Source organism: Cuculus canorus, chromosome 20 (assembly GCF_017976375.1).
Source record: "Cuculus canorus isolate bCucCan1 chromosome 20, bCucCan1.pri, whole genome shotgun sequence".
Classification (NCBI taxonomy): domain Eukaryota; kingdom Metazoa; phylum Chordata; class Aves; order Cuculiformes; family Cuculidae; genus Cuculus; species Cuculus canorus.
In genome coordinates this window covers 7,462,988-7,490,908 of record NC_071420.1, presented here as the reverse complement: position 1 = coordinate 7,490,908, position 27,921 = coordinate 7,462,988, and the positions used below count along the sequence as shown (strand labels likewise).

Below are 27,921 nucleotides of genomic sequence, written 5' to 3'. Positions count from 1 at the left end.
GGGGTGAAACGAGAGGCATAACCCCCCAAACTTGCAGCCTTCCCAAGGCACCCTCTCTTTATTTGCGAGCAGGGGGGGTTGCAATCCTTCTCTTTAATCCGGGGAGGAAGGCAGAGGAGGCGGGGTCCCCCCTCTTCCAGCCCTCGCAGGGGGGCAGCGGGTGAGCCCCAGTCCTCGCAACTTCGCCTCGGATGCGGGGACTGTGCCACCGAGCTGCTCCTGCCCCTGATTAATCACATCTGCCTGGAATTAATTATTTACCCGCCTCCTTTGGGTTCTGCATTTTTTTTTTGTTGCCGTGTTTGTTTTTGGTTTTTTTTTTTTTGTTGTTGTTGTTGTTTTGGTGTTTTTTTTCCCTGGGGGAGCTCTTTAATTCAGCTTTTTTTTTATATATATTAAGAACCGCGCTTGGAGATCTTATTTTTATTCTTGTGCATCTTTTATTCTGGCAACCTGCTAGCCCTGCATCATCCTTCATCCACACAGCTTTTCTTTTTTTTGCTTTTTTTTTTTTTCGGGAGGGGGTTCCACGTGCTCTTCCCTTCGGCTCCTAAGGAGGAAGAGGAGGAGGAGGAGGAGGAGGGGGACCCGCCCCCGCCGCTTGGGCGCTCCCCGCTCTCCCTCCAGACACAGGCGGGGGTGTGTGGGTGCGACAGCTTTGGGGTGTGGGATGGGGAGGGGTGGGGGGCCGGACATGGGGTTTTCTGCTCACTGAGCTGGGGGGGAGGGCAGAACCCCTCTAACCTGAGCCGGCCCCCCGCCCCCCAAATTTGGCTGCTGCTCCCTGCTCGCACGTGTTTGGATTTAGGGAATTTTTTTTTTCTTTTTTTCTGTGCCTGGTTTGGATTCTTTTTATTGATTTTTTTTTTTTTTAATGCCACGGGGGTGGCTCGGGGCCCGGTTTTCTGGTTGCCCCCCCCCCACCTTGCAATGGCCTCTCCGGAGAAGATGCACCCCGGGCCGGCTGCTCTGCTCTGCTGCCTCTGCTCCCTGCTGCTCCCCGGTAAGTGCTGCGGGATGGGGAGGAGAGAGATCGGTAGATAGATAGATGATGTGTGTTATCTGCATCGTGCAGGGGGTCTCACCCATCTCCCCCTTCAAGCCCTCCCCATCATGACCCCCCCATGGCGACCCCACTGTGCCCAGCGGGGATTACACCCCCATCCCTTGGTCCGCTGTGTGTCGCGTGTGTGTGTGTGTGTGTATCCCCCACATCGAAATGGGTAAAGATTAGAGTTTTATTTCTGGCTTAATAAAATGACAGCTTGTGCTTGTGGGCGCTTACATAGGGCTGTTAACCCGGCCGTGGTGGGGGGCACGGGGGGGGGGATGGATGAAGGGGCTTCTGTGTGTGTGTATCCCCCCCCCCCGCCGCCTCTTGTCTCCTTAATACAGAGCTGCTTTAGCTGGAGATCAGAGGCTTTATCCGCTATTATCCGTTGGTTTATTCCCCAGACCCACACCCAAGCACTTTCCCAGCCTGCGCTGAGTTACAGTGCGAGAGCTGCCGAGGAGGCATCATTTTGGGGTGCGGGGATGGGGGTGCAGCCGCTGCCATCCCTCTGTTTCTTTATGATCCCCCCCTCGCCCGTGTGTTCTGGAGCAGGGGTTTGCCTCCTTCCTGCGGCCTGGGCAGAGGAGGGGGGGCTCCGCTGCTTTCGCTCACATGCCCTGAGTTGCATCTAAATCACTGCCAAGCTGCGGTGACATCCCAGCCTGCCCCGGTGACAGCCCTGGGGACACCAGCACCTGCTGCTGAGGGCCTTTTCTGGTGGCCCAAGGGAGGTCACACACCCTGAGGGACACGGGGCTACTTCCCATGGTTGGTTGGTTTTTTTTGGGATGGTTTCTGTGTAAAACCAAGCCCCGCAGATGCCCGAACCGAAGCCAGTGTTGCTGGCAGCTGGCTTGGCTGAACAGAAAGCTGGGGGGCTGCTTGCAGTTTAAGGGGAGCCACTCACACTGCTCCTGCTGGTGGGCTCGGCGTGTCCCAGGGGCCCTGCTCCAACGAGACCCCCGCTAGCAGCCCACGGAATGCGCTCTGCTCCATTTTGCACAGGCAGCCCATGGCCAAGGTGCTTTCGGGGCTCAGGCATGACTTTCTTGGGCATCTGTAGCTCCCTGAGGTTCTTTGAGGAGCTGCTCACTCATGATGAAAAAAGAAAGAGGGGGTACATTCTGAACATTGTGGGGAGCTGGCGAAGGGTTCTCCTCCGAAAAAAAACTATGAGCAGAGATGCTCCAGGCTGGCGAGCCCCACAACTTTCCATAGCAAACCGTTGATGCGGTAGATACTGCCTCCCTGTACCCCGAGACTGGGTGTTTCCTGGGGTGCTGCAGGATTTGCTGAGCAGAGCTCTCCTCTTTGGGACCACCAGCTCAAGGGGGGGGATGCAGGCAAGGATCTGGGAGCCAGCAGGGAAGCATCATCTCCTTCCCCTCCTCTACTACTCCCCTGGATGAGATTCAGCTGTCTGGGTCGCGCTTCCCCACGGTGAGTGTGCTGCTGTCGGCTTTTCTGGCAGGTGATGGGAAAGAATCCAGTGCAAGCAATCCATCGGGAATCACCTCTGGTGCGGGGGGGTTGGATGCGGGCCCCCTGCTCTTCATCCTCTCCCCGGCATTTCCAACCCCCCTTGCTGCTGCTGGGACACCAGTATCCCTGTGGGTCAAGCCTCCGGTTTATCCCAGGGCTGGGTTTGGCTCCTGGGCTGGGAGATGTGATGGATGGGGGGTCCGCATGGCAGTGATGAAGCAGGTGGGGGTGGCCCGTGATGGATACAGGGAGGGGGTTCCACCCCACTCTGCTGTGGGAGGATGCTGGTGCCCGTGGGGAGAGAAGCCTCTGCCAGGAGTTTTTGGGCTCATTTCAGTATGCATAGCTGCCCTCACCACCACTTTGGCCTTTCCTAGATAAATTAAGGTCTCGGAGAGAGCTGCTAAAAGAGGCTGAGAGTCCTAATTCTCCCAGCCTTTCTTACAAATAACTCGGGCAGTCCACAGGGGTCAGCTGGTGGCAAAGCAGCGCCCTGCCTTCCTGCCTGAGGTTTTTTTATTCCCTCTACCTTTGTTTTTTATTTAAGAGCAATCCTCAGTGCCAGCTTCTTCCCCGCTGGACTCTGGGAGCTGCTTGGCTGCCGGCCCCACATCGGCTGCTTCCAGAAAGGTTTTTATTTTGTTGGCACTGCTGGGGGGGGGTGATGGTCCCAAGGTGGCCCCAGGGCTTGCAGGAGGGGTGGGGAGATGGACCCCCGGGGCTGTGGCATGTTGGGGGATGCCATTGGTGTGTGTTCAGCGTGGCTGTGCTGTGAGGCTGCAAGGGCCGTTTTGGGATACATCGTGGAGGAGATTTACCCACCAGTTCGTGAAATAACTTGTGCTGTCTGTGGGGTTGAACCCAGATCCTTGTGTCTTCTCTCTGCTGCCTGCTGAGCCTCGTCCCCGCAGTGTGCCTCAGTTTCCCCTCTCCCTGAGGCAGCACTTGCAAAGAAGCAGTCATCTAGAGGGTGGGGTTGTTCAGCATCAGTCCCAGCATGCAAGGCAGGCATGGGTACCTGTGCTGGATCCTACAGCCCCCCCTGCCTCCATCTCACTGCCACTGGGGATGGGGCCGTGCTGCTCTCCCTGTATCTCCCACTACTTCTTCCCATCATAGGCACATCCCAGGTGTGTGGTTGGGGGTGAAGGGCAGTGCCCATTGCTTCATCCCTGATGGGGTCTCCAGCCAATGCACCCCAGCATCGGTTGGGGGGAGATATGGACCACCTCCCTATCCCCTTTTGGCTCAGAAGCATCTCCTGGCTCAGGGATTTTCAGACCAGCAGGTGGAGATGTGCAATTACTCGCTGCCGAACCAGGAAAGTACACCCAGTGCTTGCTCATTTAACGCCCAAACTGGGAACATACACCCAGTGTTTACACATTGAACAGCCCCCATCCTGGCCATGCTGGTAGGGGTTGAAGCGCTTGAGCATCCTTGGCTCCAGCCAAGAGCAGAGAAGAGGCAATGCGCGGTTTCCTCACTCTGGCAGGCAGGTGAGAGGACAGGATCCGGCCTCTGAGCTGGGTTAAATCTGGCACAAATTTTACCTTCGGTGCTGCAGAAAAGGGGTCAGGCAAGGATGCCTGGGAGCCGAAAGCCAAAAGGTGTAAGAGCATCCTCCTGGGTGCTCTTGTGTGACCCCAGGGTCCACTCCATCTCACCCCAACACCTTAAATCCCAGCAGGATGCTTGTATTGGGACTTGGGGCCATGAAGCTGGATACCCCACCAGGAAATAGCTTTTTCTTCTACCCGTTTTATCCTCTTAGTGTTGTTGAGGAAAGATAAAAGGATGAGGGATGCTATTGGTAGCATAATGGAAATCCTCTGAGCAATGATTTCGGTGCTGAGGATTTCAAGACATGTGGGTGCCTCGATACCCTCATCCAGAGATGTCCTCTCGTGCATGTGTGTCTGTGTGTGTGCATCGTGTTGCACCCTGCGGTCAGTCCTGCTGCATCACTGGCAGACACAGAGGCAGGACGTCAGGTGGCAGTAACTATCCCCCTACCCCGAGCTGGGGGATTGCTCAGCAGTTTTTAGAAACCGGCTATTTTGGTTTTTTGCTTTTTCTTTTACGCGCTACTATTTATTTCACCCTAACATGACTGGCTGCTGAGGTCCCTCCTCACCCAGACCCTTGGCATCCTTAAGAGAAGAGGAAAGGATGACTGAGCCCCTGCAAAGCATCCTCAGTGTTGCACCAGCACATCCCATCTCCATCCCCTCCTGTAGTCCCCAACGCTCTAACAAGGAGGTGGTCATCAGGATGTGGCCTCATCTGGGGAGATGTGGGGAGGTGATACAAGGGGTGCTTATACAGCATAACCTGATTATTTTATTTTTCACCTCCTGCTATTGCCTGGCCGAAATAGCCCACGATGGGCATCTGGAGTAATCAACAAACTGGCGGCGTGTTCCCCTCCTGCGTGGCGCCTGTCGCTGCTGCCGTAGGAGCATCCCATCCATCTGGAAAAGGTCACTCTTGCTAATCTAATCAGAGTCTTTTATTATTAAATACATGGCTCTGCTAATGAGCAACCCCCTGGGGAGGGAGGTGGCTGCTCCTGGAGCGGGATGCGCAGTGATGGGCCAGGGACTCCAGCAGTGCCTTTGGGGATGGGGTGCCTCCCAGGAAGTTTGTCCGTGTGCAACACCAGAAAGAGAAACAGTTTAATGGTGCAAAGTGAGGCAGGTCCTGGTGCTCCTTGCCAAGACATGGGGAGGTTGGTGCTTACTGTTGCCCTGAAAATTGGGAGGTTCAGGGTCCTCCAGCAACATTAGATGGTGGCCCATCAATCCCCACCCTGGTGGAGGAGCTGGGCAGGCTGGGGAACTCACGGGCTGTCTCCTCTTCCCTGCATTTCTGGGATTTGGGATGCAGAGGCTGTTGTTCAGGATGTGGCTCTTCTGGGGACTGGTCCCTTTATTTTTTTAAGCTGTTGCGGGACCTGTTGCAGCTCCCCACTGGGCACACATCCCTTGCCACCAGCTGGGTGCGTCAGCGTTGTTGACTGCTCTTGCAATCCAGGAGGATACCATAATCAAGACGATTAAAAATCTTCTGATGGAGCTACTGTCTCCTGCTGGCAAGCATTATCCCATTGCTTGGGCATGTTTGCCATCCTTGATATGACAATAGCTCTGCTAACCCCTTGAGAGGGTGCTACTAGGGTGGCTTTGACCGTCCCCCCAGCCCCTCTCCCTGCCTTCTCTGCCCCCCTTGCAGGTGCTCTTACCTCCCAGCCCCTGCAAGAGTTAACTGGGCAGGTTTTGCAACAATTAAACAGGCTTAGCTGGGCTAGGCTCTTTCCCAGGACTGGCAAAAGCTGAATATTAATTTGAGAATTATTTTTTTTTTAAGGAAAAGCTGTGTTTTCCCTCTTAATTGAAAATGCAATACCTGCTGCTGCCGGCTAACTGTGGCTGCTGGATGCACTTGTCTCTGAGTACCAGCTAAATCGAAAAGGAAGGGGGTATATTCAAGCCCTGCGTGTTTGATATAGTGGCAGCTTTGCTAGGTGGCAAAGTCCTGCGCTGGTGAAATCCCCAGACCAGTGTCTGTCCCTGTCCCTGCTTTTGAGGCCACGAGGCTGGGCTGGGTTTATGTGCAATTCCTTGCACTCCTTGAGTGCCTCTGGAATTGAATCCGGCTCCAAATACAGCCTAACACATGTCACCAGGAGGAAAAATTAATCGGTGTCTAATCAGTCTGAAACGTGTCACTCGGCACAGCCCGGGCTGGCTGTGACCGTGGGGGAGCACAGCCGCGAGGTGTAGTTGGTGCTGGGGGAATGTTCCTGCTACCAGCTGGGACAGGAGCAGGACATGTGGCTTTGGAGGGGGGCAGGAGGGCTGGTCATTGCGTTACATCCACCCCAACACTGTCATCCTAAGGGTTTCTCCCTTGGAAGCTGCTGCCCCTGCTTCCTCCGGCCAGCCTTCAGGGCTCTGCCCTGCTGCCTGTCCTCCCACTTCTGCCTCCCCAAGGGGGGTTCATTAGTGAAACCATTTGTGCCCACCTGCTGCTGGGGACTGCTCCCAGCTCCTGGCATGAGGGGAACTTGCTATAGAAGGAATTCAGCCCAGGACCCACCACGAGCACGAACTGGGGATTCAGGGGCTGCCAGCTTTATCCTGGGGCTGCTCCCCACCACCGTTGCCTTTCGGAGCTCCCAGCCATCCCTGTGGATGGATGCTCATAGTCAGGCACTTCCTCATCCTCTTTTCTTTTTTTTTTTTTTCCCTCCCTTTTAATTAATTTCTTCATTTTTCTTTCTCCTCTGTAAAGGCCCTCTCCTCCTGTCCCCTAGCCTGTCCCTCGCCGTGATTTGTGGAAATTGCTGTAAAGTAGCTGCCGTGTAAAAGCCTTGCCTGCTCCAGGAATTTATGGCAGGCTGTGCTTCTGCACAGCACATCCCATTTAGGCCATATTTATTTATTCCTTTAGGTTCCTTGCTGTTTTTTCCCCCCCCTCCCCTCCCTTTTAATAATTTCCTGGGGGAAATGCAGACCTCAGCACCACAGCCTGGTGTAGTGCTAGGATGGTTCTCTTGCTTAGTGCTGCCGGTGCCAAAATACAGGCTGTGTGCTGGCCCAGAGCTGGGTCCCACCAGCATTTCTTCTGTTATTGCTTCTGCCAGTGAAGCCAGGCTGGACCTTTTGGAGCTGGATAAATCTCAAGGACCTAAAAGGAAGGAGAACATAGCAGTGTCCACCAGGCATAAGCAGAACACTGTGTTAGACACTAGAGAATCCGCTCGGAGCCAGTGCCGCTGCTCACAGGAAGGCTTGATTCGCTTTTCCTGGCAGCACCCTCTCAGTTCCTACTCTGGGCTGGTTTTGGGAAGCCTGGACCGGTTTAACGTCCTAGAGTAAGCATTCCAGTCCTTGGTACTGTGGGGTTTCCCAGCTCCGTCGCTCCATCACTGCTGTAGCTGTGGGCAGAGCTGGGGGCTCGGAGCATCTCCATGTCTGCATCCTTTTCTTCCCATGGCTGCAGCTGGGTGCCTCCTTGCTCCATGGTAATTTTGCATTTGTAACAATTATTAGTTGTCTTTTATGTCACCAAAAAGCATTTTCAAGGCTCTGGCTGCTGAGAAACATTTTGGAGGTTTCCGTGAAGGGTCTGCTTGTCTTTTCTAGTATGGGCTCGTGTTTTATTACTGTTTTTTTTCTAAGTGTATTGAAGCACAGAGCAGAGTGGGACATGTGTTAGGGCTCAGGTTTGGGTGGAGGTTGAAGGCATGGAGGCCTCCATTTCATCTTTTTGTTGATTTTAGGATATTTGGAGATTCTGACCCCCGTCGGTGAGAGTGTAACGTGGCGGGAATCGGTAGAGAGCCAAGGTAGGGAAGGTCAAAATGCGACTACCTGAAAGGAGGTTGTGGAGAGGAGGGAGCTGGGCTCTTCTCCCAAGTGACGGAGGACAGGACAAGGGGGAATGGCCTGAAGCTTTGCTAGGGGAGGTTCAGGCTGGATATCAGGAAAAAAATTTTCATGGAAAGGGTCATTGGGCACTGGCAGAGGCTGCCCAGGGAGGTGGTTGGGTCACCTTCCCTGGAGGTGTTTAAGGAATGGGTGGATGAAGTGCTGAGGGACATGGTTTAGGGAGTGTTAGGAATGGTTGGACTCAATGACCCAGTGGGTCCTTTCCAACCTGGTGATTCTATGATTCTCTGGGAGGTGGGGCTGCCTCTAGATGGAGCATCCAGCTGTTGGCACGTCCAGATGTCAGAGCTCCAGAAGTGTGGCACCCCTGGCGTTTAAGGCTGCTGCTGCCTGTGTTTCCCCTTTGCTCTTGGCCCTGATGGCTGTGGGGACAAAACCTGGACCACCAGATTTTGGGGCTCTGAATTCTCTGCCGGCATAGACAAGATGGTAGGGGGATCAGGATGGGTTTAAGCCAGCTTGAAATGAAACAGCAGTTGGGACAACTGTGCTGGTGGCCTGGTGAGGAATAGCCAGGCTGGGCTTCCTCCTCAGGAGCTACAGGATTTTGCCATGGTCCTCTGGTTGTCCATGTTTTGGCCAGACCTATCACCCCATTGTCTCAACTGGATGCTGGCCCCTGTGGGGAAACTGAGGCAGTGGCATGTCCTGCCCTCTTTTCCTTGATTCAGGGGTAGGATTGTCAGCTTGTCACCCTGAAATGGGGCTGGATCCAGGCAGAATGGGGACACTGGTGGTCCCAGCGTTGCTGGCAGTGCCAGCAGCATTGTAGTTGGGAGAAGCGGCATCACTGGCTTGGGTTTGCAGAGAACTGATGATAGTTGTGCCCTGGGCTGCTGCCGTTTGCAGAGTCCCAGGGCGTGTGTCCAGCCTCTTGGACCACTAATGAAATCTTGTGGGTCTTTTCATCCTGTGGCCAGGCTGGTGGCTGAATCCTAGCAATTGGTGACCACTGAAACCCCTCCAAAGGAATCCTGAGCCAGCGTGAAGCACCCTGCTAGAGACAGTAATATAGCTCCCTGCCACCCTCACGCCATCCCTCCCTGCAGCCCTTCACACGGATTTAGTGAGTGAGGGTTCTATCATCATGTCAGCTCAAGTCATTGCTTTATGGGCACCTTTTGTGGTTTGCTCTGAGGTGGGACCACCACGAGGACCCAGCTGCGATGGGCTGGTGTGGGCTCTGACCACGGCACGTAGCGGTGGCCTGGCAGTGGGTGGTGTCTCGTGTCATCGGTATTTTGGCATCGCCCTTGGAGCTATGTTTGGTCTATTGATACATCCACCCCCCAGTGCCACCCGTTAACATCAGCAGAGGTTTTAACCCTCCTGACATGACCTCAAACCTCTCCTCTAGTGCTTCTCCTGCTAAGTGGGAATATAAATGCTGGGACCCCCCCATCACATCCCACAGGCTAAGCTGGGATAAAGATCCCCCCTGGAGTGTGGCTAAAGTGATCCCTATGGCAGACAGCTGGGGCTGGGGCTAAGCTGGAGCTCAGCACTGCGATCGGTGCTGGATAAATGGGAGAGGAGGCTCTTCAGCTTCAGCACAATAAGCGGGAGCAGGGACAGGGTGGCAAGGCTGCAGTGGGGGCAGAATGGAGGGGTTCAGCTGCACTCCCTCTGGGCCCTGTTTGCTGGGAATTTGGGGCAAGAAAGGAAGGTGAAAAAGACAGCATCGCCCACCAGCCATAGCTACGTGCAGTCTTGTCTGTCAGACTTTTTCCGTGTGCCTATCAGTCTGTCTGACCCCAGCATTCCCAAGCAGCAGGAACAGAGCAGGAAGGTGGCTAATGCTGACCAAAACCCCACAGTGGGCTCCTCGCTAAGGGGAGGATGAGCAGGGGGCTTTTTTTTTTGCTGCTTTTTGCTGCAGCAAGATCCCTTGGCCTGGGGGGTGGTCTTGGTTTTCAGGGAGGGCTGGAGGGTGCTGCCACTGTCCCCACGTGCCCTTGTGGGTAGGGGGAGCAGCTCAGCCCATCTGGCTGTACGTCTGTGGCCAGTGTGGGGCACATCTGGCTGGGCAGATGTGGGGGGTTGGCGAGGAAGTTGCTGGCAGTTGTGCATTTCCTTCTCCCTCTTTTCCTCCCTCTCCCTGCTGTGGGTTGCAGGTCACCCCAGCTCCCTGCAGGCTGCTGTGGGTGGGAAGGAGGGGGCACATAGGAGTCCTGTCCCATCCCATCCCACTCCACTGTGGGGCTAGGGTGGCTCCTTACCCTGGAGGAAGGCTGTCCAGGCAGCCCCTGGGTCAGTCAGAGCCTGGCCAGGCACAAAGATTTGCTTTTTTGCTTGCGGTGACAAGCTGTGAGGGTAGAAGGACCATATGGTCCCCTCTGTTATGGCCTAATAAATCCAGGAATGCAGGTCAGGTGCTACAAATCCTGTTGACCACAGTGGGCCACAGAGCAGAACCAGTGACCAGGGCTTATCTTCTGTTCCCTCAAACCCAGCCAGATGTGGGGGCATGAGAGCCACCTTTCCTTCCAGGAGCTGCTAGAAACCAGAGCAGGGGATGGGGTCGGTGGAATGGGGACTGGAGTCTCCCGAGCGGTTGTGCTATCCATCCATCCATCCATCCATCCATCCATCCTTCTATCTGTCCATTCATAGAATCATAGAATCATTCATCCTTTCTCCTTCCACCCATCTTTCCATCTCCTGAGTCATTGTACTGTCCATCCATCCTACCGTCTATCATGTCTTCTCCCTCTCTCTAGAGCTATTCTTTTGTTGTCCAGCCATTTCTGATCTGCCTTTCCTTTCATCCATCCATCCATCCATGCACCCTCCATTCTCTCTGCTGCTTTGTCCGTCGTTGTCCTCCCTTTCTTCCTTGCTCGCTAGCCAGCAGCCATGCGCCTGTACATTCGTGCATCTCCTTCCTCCCTACTCCTTCCCTCCTCACCCTCTGTCCACAGCAGAGGCTCAGGCTGGGCTGGGCTGTGATCCACCCTCCTGGAACTCACCCTGGAATGAACGTGGCTGGTTTAGACCCTCTTCCTGCAGGATTAGTTTATGGCCAAGGAACGGAGACGCCAGTCCTGTCCCCCTCCTGGCGACAGATTATAGCATCATTTAAATGCATTTTGTCTGCAGAAGGAAATAGCTTCTCTGGGTGCCTGCAATCTGCCTGTGCTGAACTAATCATGACTGTCGCATTAATCTCCGTCCCAGCTTGTCCCCCCTCTCTTCTCCCAGCTGGCATGGCCAGGGTGCAGGTCTGTGTGTGGGCTCAGTGCTGGGGCCACCCCAGGTGTCCCCACCACAGCAGAGCTTGGCACTGTGGTGCCTCATCTGAGTTGTGCAGGATCCCCTGCACACATCTGAGCCCTGCCTGGCTGCAGAGAGGAGAGGGGCTTTCCTTCCCCACCCAACCTCCTCTCCCGCAGTGCACAGCCTTTATTTGCCATCAGAGAATCCTCATGGCGAGGAGGGGGAAGGAGCCGGTTGCTGGGGTTTGGGCTGCGGGTCTCTGCCACGTGCTGGGGCTGGGTGCGAAACTGCAGACCAAAACCGGCTGCTTTTGCCCTCCCCACGCAGTGGAAACGGTGGGTGCCCCTCACCAGCAGGCGGTTGGGTGCTCACTGGGCAGCACCGAGGCTTTCCCGTCCCCACACTCGAAGGACAGGCATTTTGCAGCATCCCAATGGTTTCCTTGGGGCTGTGCTGAGCATTGAGTCAGGTATTTTTTTGGGTACGTTTTCTTCATAAAATGACCTGATCCTTCACCAAATCCCAGAGATTTTTAAAGGATAAAAACTGATGCTATTTCAATGAGTCAGTTAAACATAGTCTCTTTCCCTGGCTGCCTGTGCATCCTTTGGTCCTGCCGGTACCTCGCTGAAGCAGTCAGGCTCATGTTGCTCCAGCTGGTGCATCCTTTTCCACAAGTAATCCCGTGCCTTGGAAAAAAATCCCCTTTTCTAATTGCTGGGGCTGGCAGAAGCAGCCGTGACTGTGTCAACCGGGATGCAGGGAGGATCCAAACCTCCATATTTCATTTCAGAAAGCAATCTCCATGAGCCAGAAGAGCAGAAAGCCCCTCACTGGTGGTTATTTCTGAGTGGCACCCGTGGGTGCTTTCTGGGGTTCAACATCCCTCCTACAACACCTGGCTCTCCAGGAGGTGGGAAAACGGAGCCAGTAAATAGGAAAGGCTCAGAAGCTGGTGGCGAGCAGGGTTAGTTTGGTAGGAGCCAGACCTGTGACCACAGCGGTGCTGGCACGGTGGTCTCACCAGTGATGTGTCTCTGGGGTCTGCCCAGCCTTGGCAAATTTGCTGCCTGGCTTTTGGGCAAGTTTCATCCCAGGCAGGATAGCTGCGATGCTGCCCGTCCCAGTATCGAATGCTTATCCTTTTACGAGCCCTCTAAGCTGCTTAACGTGTCCCGCAGCAGAGAGCTCCCCGTGTGCGCTGTGGGGTTCTGCTTCCCCTTCAGCCCTGAGGGACCTGGCCAAGGCCATGCCTGGAAAAGCCTCCCTCTGGGGATGGGGCTGAGCTGTTCCTGGGAGCTGAGCCGTCACATCCACACCTTTCGCTGCTGCTTGCTTGACATGGGTAATTTGGACTCCCCTGCCTGGGGAGCCACTTGGGAGCAGTTGCAATCAGCACCAGGAATAGGGGTGCAGGGAGCTGGCGGAGAGCTGGGATTGGGAGGAGGGAGACGACCCAGGCCCCCTGGGAATCCCTGGCAGCCGCTGGCAGATGCAAAGACCTTGAGATGTCTTCCAGGCTCCGCAGCTGCCAGCGCAGTGCGTGCTGTCAGCTGGGTTCCGCACTGACCGCCTTTTACAGCATCTGCTTTAGCAGAAAGATTTTCATGGGGTTTCTCTCCGCTCGCTGGTCTCGGCAGCGGGGTAGCTGCCTTCCTGCGAGGGGCTCGGGCAGCTCCAGCCCCTGGGGAAGCGCATGGCCAGCAGGCAGTGCACGCTGCCTGTGCAGGAGCTGCCTCCTCTGCCTCTATGGTGTTTTATTCTTCTTTTTTTTTTTTTAGTGCAAAATGGTCCAAATGAGGTACAGAAGGTATTTCCTTAAGGACTGTAAAACCCGGGTGCTGCTCGGGTTTGCACAGGGTGGCAGCAACATCATTGTCATAGGTTTTCCACCAGGTCATGTCTGTGCTTGGAAAAATTGGGTCTGGGCCAGCCCTGGTGCACAAGGTGCACCCACCGTGTGGGTGGCACCCCTGGGGAGCTGGTGGGTGACAGACCAGCTGTGACACTGCCTTTACGGGCAGCCTGCAGGGACGGAGTGGGTCTGGGGTGAAGGAGCTGGTTTAGCCACCTTCCCTGTGTGAACTGGGAGCTAAAAGCAGGAGGAAAGCCTTGATCATAGATACTTGGTGGCATCTGCCGGCCAAAAACTAACCTAGGCCTGCCTAAGTTTTGGTAATGAACCTCTGGAGAAACTCAGCATCCTTTTCTCCGCACATTTGGAAGCAGGGATGTAGCCAGTTATGCCGTGGGTCTGTGCTGTTTTATCTGGTGCCTTGGCATGGGTGCTGGGGTGGGTCACCAGAACTTTGGGCTTTCCAGAGGCAATATTGAGATTGGATGCAGCTTCAACACACCCTGATTCAGCCTTGAGCAGCCCCTGCTCATTCCTTCTAGTCAGATACCCCATCCTGTCCCAAGAGTGAGTTTGATGAGGCTGGAGCCGCCCTCTAGGAAGCACAGCAATGTTCAGCGTCCCCCGGGAGGTCTTCTGCATTCTTCTTTTCAGGAGAGAAACTCAGCCAGGCTCTTCCTGCCCTTGCAAGAGGCCCAGGGGCTGAAGCAGCATCTCCTCCTTGCCATGGGGTTGGCCTGCTCCCACCAGGTTCTGCTCTCCCTTCTCTTGGGCTTGGGAGATGCTCTGGGGAGGATGCCCTGCGCTAACACCCACTCTCAATCCCCTTTGCAGCCCACAGCAAGGGGCCAGCCCCCAGCCCCCAGCCTGCTGAGCCGCGCAGCGCCGTCACACTGCCCGTGAGCTACCGCCTGTCCAACACCCGCTTGGCCTTCTTCCTCAAGGAGGTGGGAGCCAGCCCGGTGGGCAACGGCAGCACTCCACTGCAACGTGCTGAGCCCTTCGTCGTCTTCCAGACCAAGGAGCTACCCATCCTCAATGTCACCCTGGGGCCCTTCAGCACAGGGCTGGTGCTGCCCAAGGAGCAACTGCAGCCCTCCAGCACCCTGGAAATCCCTGATCGACTCACCGTCAACTGGAAAGTACGCGCCTTCATCATCCAGCCTCAGCTGGTGGCCAACCAGCCCGTGGTCCAAGTGCTCTTCTACATAGCTGGCCGGGATTGGGATGACTTTGATGTCACTGACCGGCTGCCCTGCGTGCAGCTCCATGCTTTCCGTGACACCCGTGAGATCAAGAGCTCGTGTCGCCTGCGGGGCAGTCTGGCCACGTGCCTGGTGCAGGCAGAGCTGCCCCACGCCTGGTTTGGCCCCCCAGCCGTGCCACTGGGCAGGCGGAAGAGCCCTGAGAGCCTGGAAGTGCTGGGCGAGAGCCAGCAAGCAGAGCTGTACTACACCCTGCATGCCCCCGATGGGGCCGGCCAGTGCCTTGGGGAGATGATCCCACGCCGTGGGGCTGGGGGGGCCAGGACTGAGGGTCCCACACAGCATCCACTGCTGCGCATTGGCAGCATCAGCCTCCTTCAGCCCCCAGCCGGGCAGCCCATGCAGGAGCATCGGCTGGATGGCAATGTCTTCATCCGCCTGCCGGACAAGCCCCTCAAGCCAGGCGAGGTGCTAAGCATCCTTCTCTACCTGATGTCCAACTCCACAGTGGAGCACTTCACGCTCAGGTAACGTCCCAGGGCTGCTCCCACCCTGGAATCAGCCACCTTTCGAGGAGGTGGTTGTTTTGACTGGGCTGTGTGAAAGCATCCATGGTCTGGAATGGAGGAGAGGATGAGGAAGGTACGTTGCATTTATGGAACCTGCCAGGAACTGGACAGAATCTTGGCAGGTCTTTGGGAAAAGAAGGAAGGACAGAGGAGCAGACAGCATGCTGTTTTGTACTGTTATGGGACGTTGCAATGGGAGGTTGTTGGAGCAAAGGGAAAGGTTGTCCATCCAGGGTGTCCCCCCATCTCTGCATTGCCACTATGGATTGATGCCTTTGCCCTGCCGGCTGTACTGGGATTAGGGTCCTGCTAGCGGATGTAGGTTTGTTCACAGCCACTTTGGGGACAATGTGTGACATGGCCATGGGGCTGCTCCGGAGGGAGTGGGGCTCCCTATATGCCCCCCATCCTGCCCCAGAGTCAGGGTGGGAGCAGAATAGAGCGGTGGGCAGGAGGTGTTGAGCACCTCAGTACCAGGAGGTGCACAGGGAAAACCTCATTGCTGTGTGGCCGAAAGCACGGGGGGAACAAGCTCTGGCCACAGCTCTTCAAAAGGCATTTACAAGTGTCCCTGCGGCCACTGGACCCGCAGCGATGCCCCGGTATGGGGGACATGGCACTTGAGCGTCTCCTGTCCTTTGCTCCGGGGATGCTCAGCCTCACCAAGATGTCACTGTCCCACAGGACAGCACTGGGGCTGGGAAACTCCTAATGGAGGAGGGATGATGATAAAACCCTGTGAAAGGGAGGCTGGGATGCGCTCAGTCTAGTGGCTGTTGCTGTCAGTCAGAAGGATATTCTGACAACCAGAAGGCATCAGGGGCAAAAAGACCCTCTGTGCTCATGGCAGAGTGCCTGGTGGGGTCCAGGGGTGCTTGGGGGGGTGAGGATTTGGCCCTGACCATTACTTTCCACAGGGTGAAGGCCAAGAAAGGCGTAAACCTGCTCAGCACCAAGTCGAGGAGTGGGCAGTGGCTAGTGAGCTCGGAGCTTCTAACAGGTGGCAAGCACTCCACCGCCACTGTCGATGTGGCCAGGATGGATGGTGCCGGGCCCAGGTAAGGGGCTACACTCTACCCACCCGTAGCACCAGCGGGGCTGAGGAAATTGCTGGGGTTTGGCCCAGCACAGTTCTCTGTTGGCCCCTACCCTGGGTGCGTGGTTGGCTATGGTGCCATGTGGGTGCTCACAGGGGAAACTGAGGCATCGTAGTGCACAGCCTGGACCGTGGGACTTGGAGGCACTGAAGGGGAATGAGAAATTTCAGGGTCAAACCCTCAGGCCAGCTGAAGTTGTGGTAGATCCTCCACTGTCATGTGAAGGAGCATAATTTTGTGTGGTATTTGCAACCTTGGCCAACGCTGTGGAGCTGGCTAAGGGGCACGTGAAGGTGGGTTTTGTGGCCTGAAGTGGACAAGCATCTGCCTGACGGCTGCTTGAGGTGGTGCATTCAGGTGGGATCTGCTCTGTGACCAACACAGATGACCAAGCTGGGGCTCAAGCGATGCGCTCGTAAGTCATATGTACGTTTGTGGCTGCATCCTTGGCTCTGAGCTGGGATCGCCTGGCTGCGTTGGATGCTGGTGGATACGTGTGGTGGATTTTGGGTCTGAATATTAAGCCATGAAGGATCCTGTAGTTTGGAGTGTAAGTAATTTAGGTTTTAAAGAAGTTTTAATACCATGAGAGGCAGCAGCTCTTCACTAACTATCCTGGTGTCTCACCTGGGAAGGAAGGGGAGCAGTTCCCAGGTAAGGACCCATCTGGACCGCAAGGTGATGGTTGAGCGTCAGATGGGGAGCACAAGCAAAGGCAGCACCTGAGATGAGCAGAGACAGTTTTGCTTGACATGAGGATGATACCTGTTCCTGGAGCTCCGGGAAAGGCTTAGGTCAGTTGAGGAGTGTCCAGCGGATAGAAATTAAAACAATGTGAAGGAGCAAGGACCTGCAAAGCCAAGCTTAAAACCTGGAGGCTACTCTACCTGGAGAAGGGGAGACGTGGGACTGGCCTGTGCGTGCATGGGGGCTGCAAGGACAAGGGGTGGCTTTTCTCCTGGCAACCGTGTGGGCAGGACACAATGATCAAGGGCAGGGGATGGGCACAGGATCAAAACCACCAGCAGGAAAAACTCTGAAGTGCTGGAAAACAGTTGTTCCCAAGCTGTGATATCTCCATCACTGTGTCTTTGAGAAAAGGGAGACAAAGGGAGGAGCTGGGTTAAAGTGAGTTGATGTGCTCCAGCTGTTCCTGCCCTCTGGGTTGGATATCTCTCTATATCCCTGCTCTGACTGCTTTGAACATGGGCTCAAAAGCTACCTGCAGAAACTGCCTCCAGTTTCACTTGGAGAGTGAAATCTACTTTGCCCCACACCATGGATTCCAGAGGCGAAATGCAACCACAGCATCCGAGCCTGCAGTCCCGTGGCTGACACCGGAGTGTCCGCAGGGCACGAGCCCCTCCATCCCACCCCAGTGTCCCTGCATGTGGTTGCCAGACCTGCTGGCAGTGAGATCCTCTCTTCTCCCTCTTCCCCCCTCTCCCTGTCTGCCACCACTGCTACAAATCAGCCTGGAAAGGTTAGAGATGGAGGATGAATTTAAAGTGATTACAATCACCTTTTAGACAAACAACTCCATCAAATATTAACGGAATGGAAAGTATGAATGACTCAAAGCCGTGTTGCCCTCCAGGCTGCGCAGACGGAATTTGCTTTGACAAGGCTCTGAGGGCTTTTGTCAGTGCCGGCTGTGCTGGGAGGTGGCAAGGGCTCTGAGTTTTGGGGTGATAATGTCCAATATTGGGGTTTTTTTGCACCCCAGAGCTTGCATCCTCAGTTATTGCCCCATCCTAGGGAGCCCATCTCCTGTCTCTGCTGTGGCTAAGAGCAGATAATGCTCAGGGAGGGCAGAAGATGGTGGGTGAACCCTAGCAGGGCTCCTGGGGTGCCTAGGGACACTCTATGGCAAGGAGTCGCAGCGCCCAACTGCCTCTGGCATGAAGCTGCAGCTCCGGCTCATCTTTGAACCTGTCTCTTTGCAGCTGTAGTTAAGACTTCTGAATCGGGAGAAGCAGTGAGCACTCCAATCCCCTTCTTCAGACCGGGTAGCTTTTGGTAATTCCCTTTGCACCCCCATAGCTGCCTTGGGGGAACAAGGTCTCAGCAGGACCCCACCAGCTCTCGCATGGCCACGCTGCTGCCCAGCCCGCCGTCTCTGCTGCAGGAGCAGGGCTGTGGCCTGGAGCAGCTCCAGTTTTTTGTTCTTTTCTTCCTCTTCCTTTCACTCGTTAGATATTTATCAGAGAGAAACATAACTGCATCTTGCATCCCCGGATTGATGGGAGCTTCTCAATAGCTATGTGGTGCGTTGAGAGTAGGGCCAGCCCCGGCTTCCCCTTCCAAAGGGATTTTATCTTTCCTCGTTCCCCTTCCTCCTCTGGAAGGGCTTATGGTGGCTCTGCGGTTTGCAGACATTCTGGGGTGTCCCCTGGGGATGCTCCATTTTGGGCGAGCGTTGGAGAAGTTTGACTCGGGGAGGAGATGGGGGTTGAACCCTGAGTACCCCAAGGAATTTGCAGACTGGAAACAGATGAGAGGGCAGGATCACATCTGGGGAAGTTTACTCGTAGAGATGAGGTGTAAGAGTGATTTACACCGGTGCTGTCGGACTGTGTCCAAGCCGTGATGCAGAGGATTGCGATCCCCAGTCCTCTTAGGCTGGCACTGTGTGCTGGGTTTGGCAGCATGCAGCCTCTCCATCCCATCCTGCCTCGGGGATGCCTCAGAATTCGCTCCCTCTCCGTTAGCTCTCGGTCCCGCTGACCTCAGCAGCGGCATTAAATGTGTGGGGTTTTAATGAGCTGATGGTCTCGGGGCCATTATCCCCTGCAGGTCCTGTCTGCCTCCCCCTTCTCCACGGCTGCCTGTGCAGACTGAAGCACAGTCCTGCCCCGAGTCCTGGCTTAGTGTTATCCCATCTGCTGTCTGTGCTTGCGCTGCTTTCTCTTGTGCCTCAGTTTCCCCTTGTGATGTCCTTGGAAGCCATTGTAAAATGAACAAGTTGGGATGGACTATTGTGTAGAGACATACTTGCTGTCGCCAAGCCCACTGCCCTTCTGGGTGTGGGACTGTTGGAGTTTGACCGAAGGGAGACAAGTGTGCTGGTGGGAGCAGCCTGGGGTGATAAATCAGACTGCATTGCTGGGAAGGCACAGCTGGTGAGGTGAGGGCAGCGCCTGCAGCCACCCACCATCCCCCAGGGCCATGGCCACCACACGCTCACCTTGTCATAATTCATCACCCACGGCTTTGGGAGAGCACCCACTTGAGCCCTTGAGCTTTTTCTCCCACTGGGGAGAGGCAGTGAAATACATTTCTCTCTCCTACTGGGAACGTTCCCCTGGGAATCTGCAGGTTCCTATTGCAGCAGCCCCTGGTGGGGGGTGGGATCCAGGCTGCTGTGTTTGAGAACGAACATCATGGTGGCACCCACAGCGTTGTCCCCACAACAGGCGTGAGGGCCGTGAGAAGGAACAAGCTGGGAATGTTTTGCAACACTAGAGGGATCCACCTGGAGCTGATCCTAGGGTGTCTGTGGGCCCCAGGGTGTCCAGCTCACCGTGTACCCCTCCTGTCCCCCTGTCCAGGGACGGGGACTCCTCCTCTGAGATCATGCAGCTGGATTTCGAGATGGAGAATTTCACCAGCCAGTCGGTGACACGCCGCATCATGTGGCATATTGACTACCGCGGCCGCAATCCCCCACCTGACCTGGAGAAAGTGGTGACGGAACTGACAGTCATCCAGAGGGACATCCGGGCCATTGTGCCCCTGGCCATGGTGAGTGGGTCCCTGCCCTCTGCTTAGCTTATCTGATTTAATGTTGGGGATGGGTTAGGTCCTTCTGAGGGATCTCCCACTGGTCCATCTGCCCCATAGCACCTATACATCCATATATCCCACCCACCGGCTCACCCACAAGTCCTCCTCTGCCCCAGGGCTGGAGCGGGAGAGGCGCCAACTGGGGTCTGGCCCCGAGGAGACATGCTGTCCTCTAACATGATGGTCCCTTTTGTGTCCTCAGGACACAGAAATCATCAATACGGCCATCTTGACGGGGCGGACAGTCGCCATCCCTGTGAAGGTCATCGCTATTGAGCTGAGTGGTGTCATTGTGGACGTCTCGGCGATGGTTGAGTGCAAGTCCAACAACGAAGACATCATCAAGGTGGGTGTGGACAGGGGGCTCTTGTGAGCCTAGCAAGGGGCTGAGTTTCCCCCAGGGGTGCTGACCTCCACAGCAGTGTAGGCTGGAGCTGGATGAGCCGGGGCTGGTGGCTGAGCTGCGGCTGAGCTGGCCGCACAAGCCCACCCCATGCCAAGCACCATCCTCTCAGTGGCTTTAATCTACATGTGCCTCTCCCTGGAATCTGTTGGGTGAAGGACAAGAAGCTTTGTCGCTGTCCCTGGAAAGGGCACGCGTTCTGTCACTGTGCAGGCTGGCACCGGGAAGCAGCAGTAACTATGGGCTGTCGTGGCACTTAGTGCTGATAGGGTGAAATATTGTCACCTCACAGTGTGAGCTGCACATTCCCATCAGCAGCTTCACTCACGCCTCTGGGTGACGTTTATCTCCTGTTTGGATCAGATGCTGGGCTGAGCTCAGGCTGAGGCCGGAGTCTGGCCCCAGTGAGGGAGGACGAGCCAGGCAGTTGGGGACCATGGAGGCTAAAGCAAGGCTGAGGGAGATGAGCAAGATGGTCAGCATCTTAGATGATTAGACAACTCAACAAACGGTGGGCTGTTGCAGCAGTAGTGATTGCTCACGCATCCGCCTCAGCCACCGAGGCAGCAGTCTGTTCTCAAATCCAGCCATGATTTTTCCATCACCAGAGCCATTCATCCATATACATTTTTTATCACTGTCTCTATGCATCCACTATTTTATTCTATTTCCTTCCATCCATTCATCCACCCACCCACTCACCCACTCCTAGACATCGTTACCTACACGCAAACCCCTCCCACCCCTCTCCCTGCATGCACGCAGGCAGCCCACCCTCTTCGTGTCCCTGCTGGACAAGGAGCCACATGCCAGGGGTCATGGTCCCTTCTCCCCTCCTCTGCCGGCTGCTCTCCCAGCCGAGCCAGGGCTAATGGGCAGAGCCCCGGCCACACTGGGACTCGCTGTCCCCGGCGGTCCGTGGGTGTGTGGACAGGTGACAGCTGGTGTCACAAACTGTTTACCCAAGTTCTTGACTAAAATTCCCATCTGTGCGATTTACAGCACTGGGTTTAATTTATGGAGACCGGTCCTCCACAGTGTGATAAAACACTGGAGCAATAATACACTTCAGGATGGACTCCAAGACACTTAAACTGTTTAATGTGCTGCCTTTCTTCTCATAAATCTATTTACACACTGTCCCCAGACCTGGGGGGGAGCAGGCGCATGCACACAAGCTGGGATGAATAATGCATGGAGCAGCCCTCTGGCCCCAGCTTCCCTCCTGCTCAGATCCTGCTCACCGCTCGGAGCCCTGTGCAATTTCTTGCTGAGTTATTTTGTGTTTGTGCTGGAGCTTTTGTTTCCCAGGGAGCTTTCAGTTACCTGCTGAGATTGGGGAGTATGATTACAATGTCAGGGCTATAAACTTGTTACATAAATCAAAGCTTACATAGTGGGATGCACTATCTGTTACTGTAAATAATTTAACATGAAGGAGGGCTGGTGAGCTGCTTCTCCCCATGCCGCCTGTGGCTCAGTTGTGCTTGCTCTCGTGTGTAACATGTTGGGAAAATGTCCTGGTGTACACATCTGTGATGGTGCCAGGGCCACCCATGAAAGATGATGGGAGTTGTCACCCTCATCCCCTTCTGCAATGACGTAGGTCATTGCACTGCCTGTGCTCAGCCCAAAAAAGGAGGATCTCATCACTCAAAGTAGCATAGAAGTTATCCCCTTTCCCTGCCTTCATTGTGAACTTGGGCACTGCGTATGTATCAAGGGACGTGCAGGGAGTGGAAGGGCTACATCTGCTGCTGGCGATGCTCAATGGGAGATATTTAACCTCACCTGCTGTGTGAACCTTTCTCGGGAGCCCACCATCCACATCCACTTGAGGGTCCACCAGGACCAAGTCAGCTCAGTAGCACTGCAGCCTCAGGGACCGTAATCACCGATGGCCACCATCGGGACCTCTTGTCCCACTCCCAAGGCCCTTGGAGAAGATGCATCCCCTTGATCCCATGCTTGAGGCTATGCCAAGCAGGGAGCTCCTGGCCACGGAAGCAGAGCAAGTGGTGTCTTGGCTCAGAGTCTGGGAAGACCTCAGTGCCTCACTTCGCAATGCCTTGCTGTAAATCTGGGAATTTTCTCCAAACAAGTGTGCGCTTCATTTAAAAGCTCATCTGCAGTCACTCCATCATCGGAACAGGCCTGATGTGCTGGGATTTTTTGTTGTTGTAGTTTTAACCCCTCCAGTTACAAAGCAAGTGGTCCCCAGAAGAAAATGCTGTGGGGGTTTAGTAGCTAAGGTGATGCAAGCAGCAGCCCATCATGTTTAGTGTGATAAATGGCACAGTATTCAGAGCACTCCGTTGCTGGAGGATTTGCCCAGGAGCTCATCTTTATTCAGATGCCACCCCACCAGGGATGAGATTATCTTTTCAGATGTGCTGAGCTGGTATATCTCATACAAAGACGAGGAACAAACCCTGCTGCATGGCACTTCCCTCCCATGCCCAGGGAGCAGGGACTTCCCGAGGAGCCCAGGTCCCTGCCTCTGCCTCCTCCACTAGCCTCGAGGACCACAGATGCCTCACGACTGGCTCTTGTGGCCAAAACATGGAGCTTTTCTAGAAGTCACGCCTTGCTCATGGGCTCGGAAATACAAAGTTCCTACAGCTGAATGACCACAGGTGCCCAAAAATACAATGGGAAGAAAGATGGTGATGCTATTACCTCTGCTGTCAGCTACCACGCAGCATGGACTCAACTCCTTATCAGCCATCAGAGAACACACGTGGGAGAGCTGCTTGTTGGAAATTAGCCTTTCTGTGCTTTTGAGGTGCTTTGTGCACCTGAGGGAGCGACTGTGCTGCTGACTAAGCAAAGAGGTTATATTTTTCCCAGTGGCAAACAACTCAAATGCAATTTCTCATGCTGTAGGAGTGGGGAAAGAAGGTTGGGGTTTGGCCATAGAGCCACTGCAGATGTGAGGTTGGAGCCTCCCCAGCCTGGTTTTCTCCTGCCGCCCTTGCTGGGAAGGAGAAGCTGCTGTTGACTCTGGTGGCCTGAGCTGAAACATGGGTGATGCTGCAGTGGTATCCTCTTAGCTCCTTAATTGACTCAAATTGGTTGGTAATAAGTGGCCCCCGCAGGACATATTTGTTTTATAGCAAATTTAACTAATGGCATTTGCATAAATCTGAATTAAGAGAGAGAGAGAAGATGAACGTGAAGATTCAGATGGACTCTAGGAAGCTTTTCCTGGGGTTAGCGGGAGGGATGGGGATGAGGCAGCATTGAGTACCTGCACAAGGACACGCAGCTGGTCCATGCTCGCTGCCTGTGCCCTCTGGGTGTGGGTGGAGGATATTTTGGGCAGATCTGAAGAAGAGCAGTTTGCAGCCTCTGTGAAGCATCCATGAATCCTTTTAGCTCAAGCGTGGTAATGGGGTACAGTTCAGTGTGGTGGCTGAAGAAGCTGAAGCACCAAATGAAGGTGCTTGCAAGGGCTGGCAGAAGAACTGGATCAGCGGGAAGGAAATATATGTTCCAGATGTGGGGGGTGTGAGGCCGTGCCTCTGAGCAGGGTTGCTGGGGAGGAGAGAGCATCACCACTCCTTGGGGCCACCTTGAACCTGGTACATGCCTTGTGAAATCCTCCTACTCCAGCACTTTCCATCCTCCAGGCAGCCTCCTGCCAGGGTCTCTGGTGTGTCTGCAGGAACGTTTCAATCCCCCATCCTCTCTTCTCCCCAGGTCTCCAGCAGCTGTGACTACGTGTTCGTCAGTGGGAAGGAGTCACGGGGCTCCATGAGTGCCCGGGTTACCTTCACCTACGAGCACCTCTCTGCCCCACTGGAGATGACAGTGTGGGTGCCCAAACTGCCACTGCACATCGAGCTCTCGGACGCCCGGCTGAGCCAAGTGAAGGGCTGGAGGGTACCCATCCTGTCGGATAGGAGGTGGGTGCTTTGGGGCCACTGCACCTGGGGTCTGTCCAGCCTGGAGAAGGCAAAGGGAAGGTGGTTGTGAGTGTCCAATTACCTTGTTCAGCTACTTATTGAGGGTATTTTGAAGATGGTGGAGCCAGAGTCATCTCAGAATTCCCCAGTGAAAAAGTGAGAGATCATGGATGCAAGTTGCATGTTTGTATGGAAGGAAGAAAATTTCACAATGAGGGTGGTCAAGTGCCGGAACTGATGGGGAACATCTATCCTTGGCAATGGTAAAGTTAGCCCTACTTTGGGTTTCAGAGACCTCCAGGTGTCCATCTCAACCTGAGCTATCTTGTCCTCTTGGCTGGTTAGGGGGCAGAGGTGCCAGTGACCCCCTTTGCCAGGTGCTGCTAAAGCCCTTGGAGACCTCATGGACAATGGGCATCTTTTTGGCCAGGAGACGTTGCTTTTTTTCCCATGCTTGAGGTGGCCTTGCATTTCTCCCTGCCTGGCCACCCCTGTCTTTCCTGGGAGAGCTGAAGAGCTGCAGCAGGGAGGAGTTTGGTAGTACTACTCACCCACTGCCCCATCCTTCAGGTCGGTACGGGACAGTGAGCATGAGGACGATGAGGAGGAGCGGAAGCAGAGCCGGGGCTGTGCCTTGCAGTACCAGCATGCCACGCTGCAGGTCTTCACCCAGTTCCACACCACGGCGGCAGAGGGCACGGGGCAGGTGGTCACCATGCTGGGGCCTGACTGGCTGGTGGAGGTCACTGACCTGGTCAGTGATTTCATGCGTGTGGATGACCCGCGGGTGGCCCACATGGTGGACAGCTTCACGCTGGCCGGGAGGGAGCCGGGCACCACGCTCTTCAAGGTAACCCCCAGCCACCTTTGCACCCCTCCGTCAATTTGGCTGGAGGTAGCAGATGGTGACAGACATCCTTGTCCTCTGCAGGTCATATCCCCACTCATGGAAGCGGTGCTGGGTGAGACGCTGGTGACAGTGGCAGAGGAGAAGGTCAGCATCACAGACCTGAAGGCCCAGGTGGTCTCCAGCCTCTCGCTGTCCCTCTACCCCAGTCCCGGCAATAGCCACACCATTATTGCCCGGACGTCCGTGCAGCAGATCCTCAGCTTCTTCAAGCAGGTGAGGCCAAGGGTGTGCACTCAGGCTTGGGAGGACCTTGGTGGGGACTTACGGTAGGGTGAGGGCTCTGTCTACAAACCCACCATCCCAAATCCTGCCCGTGGTCGTGCCAGACCCCCACAGCACCTGCTGTCCCCCAAACACCCCGAAACCTTCACACAAACCTGTGAACCAACCCTGCCCAGCCTGGGGACAGGACACAATCGTGGAGACGAAGGGGTCTGGAAGGAATCCTATACAGTTCAGGGCATGGGGAGAACTGAGGTAAGAACAAGCAAAAGGGGAAAACTAGGTGATGGTTGGAAGGAACAAGAAGGATGATGCAGGGATAAAGGGCAAATTGGATGGAGAGATGGAAAGGATGAGAGATGGGTGGGTGCAGGTGGGACTGGCATCGTGGTGGGTAACCCATGCCCGTGTTGGTCCCACAGGAAGCACTCCTGAGCCTGTGGATTTCCTACAGCGATGGCACCACAGCCCCTCTCTCCCTCTACGACCCCAGGGACTACAATCTGGTGGTGAGCAGCCTGGACGAGAAGGTGGTCTCGGTGACTCAGGACCGGGCATTCCCCTTGGTGGTGGCAGAGAGCGAGGGTGCGGGGGAGCTGCTGCGGGCAGAGCTGGTCATTTGTGAGAGCTGCCAGAAGACCAAGCGCAAGAGTGTGCTCTTCACAGCTTTGGCCAGTGTGCGCGTCCACTTTGGATCAGAGGAGGACCCAACCTATGACTACGATCACGTGCCCAGCAAGCCAGGGCTGGCAGAGACAGGGGCGAGCACCACCCTGCGGGCAGAGGTGGAGAGGAAAGCAGAGCCGAGCGAGGACAGTAGGATGTCCAGTGCATCTCACCCCACTGAGGACTTCCCCACCATCCCCACTGGCTTTGTCCAGGTGACCAGGGGTCTGACAGACCTGGAGATAGGCATGTACGCTCTCCTGGGTGTCTTCTGTCTGGCCATCTTGGTCTTCCTGATCAACTGCATTGTCTTTGTGCTGAAATACCGGCACAAACGCATCCCACCTGAAGGCCAGACCAACATGGACCATTCCCACCACTGGGTCTTCCTGGGCAACGGGCAACCCTTGCGGGCTCATAATGACCTCTCTCCCCAGCCTGAGAGCCCTGGGAACCCCTTGGAAAACGTCCAGACCTGCTGCCACGGGGATCACCACAGCAGCGGGAGCTCACAGACCAGCGTGCAGAGCCAGGTCCACGGCCGCGGGGACGGTTCCTCGGGGGGCTCCACACGGGACCAGAGCGAGGACCCACTTAACTCACCCACCTCCAAAAGGAAACGGGTAAAGTTCACCACCTTTGCAACGCTGCCCTCAGATGAGCTGGCCTACAACTCCATCCCCATTGCTGATGAGGAGGACTTGGAGTGGGTCTGCCAGGACATGGGGCTGCAAGACCCCGAAGAACTTCACAACTACATCCGCAGAATCAAAGAGATCGCTTAACGCAGGGGAGAGGGGATGGGGCGGGAGGGAAGGGGGCTGCCACACTGTGCCACGCCACACCATGTCACTGCACGCCGGCTGCTTTCCCGGGGCTGGAGACCCAAATTCGGCTCGCTCTTGTGCATTTCCTCTTCTGCACATCTCGTGTCCTCCTCACCCCGTCGGAAGACACCCCTGGGAGCCTTTTTCTTTTCTTGCCCTTTACCGTCCAGTTTTCCCAGAGGAGCCATCAGCATATTTGTGGCCACCCAACCCGCCAGGGTGTGGCGAGGGGGCAACAAGGGAGATGCGCTGAGGGGCGGGAGGTGGATGTGGTCAATACCTCGGTGCGCGTGTCCAGCGGTGAGCGGGGCGAGTCAGTGCTGTGGGTCCTGCTGTGCAGGGGTTGAAGAGGGGAGATGTCCTGCTTGCCCCAGGAGCCGCGTGGGGAAGTGGTGGGGGTCTGCCTTCCCGAAGGGACCCCACTGCCTTTGCTACACTCGGTTGCACAATTTGGAGGTGAGTGTTGGTTCAGGGATTTGCAGCCCCACAGCTGTTGGGGTGTTGGGAGGCTCCCTGACCTAGAGCTGCTGCCCCATGGTCATGGTCCGGGGCACCGCTGTCCCCACTGCCTGCTGCATCCCAGACCCCAACGCCTGGCTTGCCTCGCTCCCTCTGCCGTGAGCTCTGCGGGTTGGTGACAGTTACGTTTGCCACAGGAGCATCTCTTGGGAACCGTCTATGGCTGCGCTGTCTCTCCCCTGCTGCCTGGGAAGGTCTGTGCCCCCGCGCAGGGGCAATTTGGGGGCAGCCAGCTCAGTTTTTGCTGCCTGTGAACTTGCTTGCCGTTGCCTCTCCCTCCGTTCTTAGCTGTGGGACCTCCAGGGCCAGCGCCTGGGTTCTGTCCCTCTGGGATGTGACTCTGGGACTGGGAGGCGTCGTGGGGACACCCACAACTGAACCTCGCCTGGGTCTCCCGGTGCCAACCCTGGAGGGATGCCCAGAGCCCAGGTTTAGCCTCCACGGTGCCTTCTGACTGCCATAACACGATGCCTCCCTGGGTCAACCCATACTGGTGGCAGCTCCCGGCCCCTCTGGCTCACCTGAGAGGCTCCGCAGCCCAGGGCCATCCCATCTGCCAGCCCAGTGCAGAGCATCCTCAGTCAGGTTGACCCTGTGGGGATCACCTGGGTACCAGGTTTGGTGGACTGGGCGGCGCGTTGGTACCTGTGGGCACTGAATGTGTGGGGGCAGGGCCCCCTCGGCATCACCCGCTGGAGGGGGGAGACAGAGGCTGGCAGCGGATTGTTCCTGGATTGGAAGTTACC

At 55.7% G+C, this 27,921-nt stretch overlaps 1 protein-coding gene across 3 annotated transcripts; it reads left to right on the top strand.

Moving 5' to 3' along the window:
- Window positions 1–27,921, top strand: TMEM132E (transmembrane protein 132E). Of its 3 annotated transcripts, none has more exons than XM_054085323.1 (10): window positions 1–639; window positions 949–1,003; window positions 13,898–14,795; window positions 15,755–15,895; window positions 19,486–19,678; window positions 19,923–20,066; window positions 23,826–24,031; window positions 24,602–24,881; window positions 24,963–25,154; window positions 25,586–27,921. In XM_054085323.1, the coding sequence occupies exons 2-10, from the start codon at window positions 949–951 to the stop codon at window positions 26,612–26,614; spliced, it is 3,138 nt and encodes a 1,045-aa protein (XP_053941298.1). In that variant the 5' UTR covers window positions 1–639; the 3' UTR covers window positions 26,615–27,921. The 3 variants fall into 3 exon arrangements, with proteins under 3 accessions (XP_053941298.1, XP_053941299.1, XP_053941297.1); XM_054085324.1 differs by having other exon boundaries at window positions 7–160; XM_054085322.1 differs by lacking the exon at window positions 1–639 and having other exon boundaries at window positions 839–1,003.